The 2,130-nt window shown below is 37.8% G+C and overlaps 1 protein-coding gene across 1 annotated transcript; it reads left to right on the forward strand.

Moving 5' to 3' along the window:
• Window positions 1-708: 708 nt before the first annotated feature.
• On the forward strand, window positions 709-1,807 carry LOC123266899. The gene has a single exon (XM_044731352.1). It carries the CDS (start codon window positions 870-872, stop codon window positions 1,758-1,760), a length of 891 nt encoding a protein of 296 aa, XP_044587287.1. The 5' UTR covers window positions 709-869; the 3' UTR covers window positions 1,761-1,807.
• The last annotated feature ends 323 nt before the right edge of the window (window positions 1,808-2,130 follow it).

Here is a 2,130-nt window from a genome sequence, read left to right on the forward strand (position 1 = left end):
AAAGGCATTTAAATAAAAAAGAATAAAGGGAGCTTGAAATTTAATTGTGAATAAAAATTTTTGAGCCAATTTGGGAGCTACCGGGAATTTTATTTATCGTCTTTAAAATATCTAAATGTCAATTTGAGATTTTTCGTCTTGTCAGGGATAAAAGGGACAAGAAATGTCTTTATTAATATTTAGATAAATCACCCAGGATCGATGTCTTAATTTAAATCAAAAAAACACCAGTCCTAAAAGATATGACGTCTGTTAAATATTTAATTGCAAGAGACAAGTAGAAAAAAAAATTGAAACGGATGCAAATTATCCCCTATAAATAATGTGGGAATCACAATAAAAGTAATGGAGAACGAGCTAGCGCTAAAGTCCCACAATAGCTCTAATTAAAATCCGTCTAGCTTTTTATTTCTTCTTTACTAAGCCCCCAGCAAATTTGTGCTAGAATGATAATAGAGCACAAGAACGAGAAATAGTCAAAAATAAAAGAAAAAAAAAAATAAGAAACGAGACGAGAGGCGTGTCTGTTGCGGCTAGCACAAAGAGTTGCCCACTCGACAGGCCGAGTAGTGGGGAGATGGGTCCTGTGGGACCCGATCTTGACCCCCACCTCGCTGAGGCCCAATTCCCCCTCCAGGCGCTCGGCAGCGTGGTCCAGCCACGAGATCTCCGAGCTGCTCAAGACGTCGTCAGTTTACGCAACGACTCGATCGACTTAAGACGTCGCTCGAGCACCCTCTTGTTCAGTCTCAGTATCAGTGTCATCAGTGACGTCTGTGAAGTGAATTTTATTTTTTTATTTTTTTTTTAATTAAAAAAATAAGACAATTTTTATTTAAAAAATTGGACAATTTTTATTTTAAAAAAACATGACGAGCTACGCGTGTTTCCAACAGTACGATCTCCTAGACTCAGAAGGTTACGGCTCGGCGAGCAGCCCCGAGTCGAACCCAAGGTCCTACAGACCCCCTCAGGCCCCGGAATGCTACCCCCAACCCCCTCGGTCAAGGGGCAGCAGCTGTGACAGCTTAAGTTCCGTTGATAGTCAGAATCATCAAGAGTATTTCCCGAATTTGGGCGGCGGGTTTAATTTTACTGAATTTTACGAAGGGTACAACCGCGAGGCTGCTAAGTGTGACCAAATTTACGACCCCTTCAAGCCTTTGCCCTCCAAAGAGAGCCAACACAAGCTTAATTTCAACTGCCGGACGGAGTTTAATTGCTCTGTTGATGAGAATTATGATTTGGGCTACCTAGAGGTCAAACCTCACCCCGTTCTTCAGCAGAAAGTTAACAATGGAAATTTAAATGTTAATCTAAATGGAAATGCCAATGGTAGTGAGTTCTCTTCTAAGAATTTGTACAACCAAACTTTGAACCCGGAGCAAAATTTAAACTATCAATTGGAAAACTACCAGGGGAAAAATGAATTGGAGCAGAGCAGAATTAAGTGTCAGGTTCAGAGGTATCGGAGGGACAGTGAAGCTTCCTTGAGCCCCTCGCCGTACCCGGGTCAGAGAATCAAGGAAACTCTGCAGAAGATGAAGAATTCAGCGCCTGGGATTGAGGTAATGAGGAAAAGAAGACTTGCTGCGAATGCCAGGGAGAGGAGGAGGATGAACAGTTTGAACGACGCTTTTGATAAGTTGAGGGATGTTGTACCTAGTTTGGGGAACGACAGGAAGCTCAGCAAGTTTGAAACTCTTCAGATGGCACAGACTTACATTTCTGCGCTATATGAACTTCTTCAGCGCGACTGATAAAGGAGGATTTGGAGAGACTTTAATAAGTGATTCTTTTTAACAGACTGAGGTATATTTTCGTAAATATTTACAAGTGGGGTCGACATTTTAATTTGCATTTTTTTGAAATTTCTATTTGATTTTATTGATTTTTTTTTTTAAATAAATAAAAAAAATGAACAATTTAAAATTCAAAAAAAAAATTTAATTGTTAAAATTTTAACAAATTTTCAAAAAAATTTATGAATTTTTTAGAAAATTGTGATATTTAATTTTTTTTTAACTTTGTTTTTTTTGGGCTTTTGAAAAAAAAAATATATTAAAAAAAGATAAAATAGAAATTTTATCCAAAAATGTGAGTCAAAATTTTGTCTAACTTTTAAAGGCA

This window comes from Cotesia glomerata, linkage group LG1, assembly GCF_020080835.1.
Source record: "Cotesia glomerata isolate CgM1 linkage group LG1, MPM_Cglom_v2.3, whole genome shotgun sequence".
NCBI lineage: Eukaryota > Metazoa > Arthropoda > Insecta > Hymenoptera > Braconidae > Cotesia > Cotesia glomerata.

Coding starts and splice junctions, on each gene's coding strand:
- LOC123266899 (XM_044731352.1), top strand. CDS start 870: ATGACGAGCTACGCGTGTTTCCAACAGTACGATCTCCTAGACTCAGAA.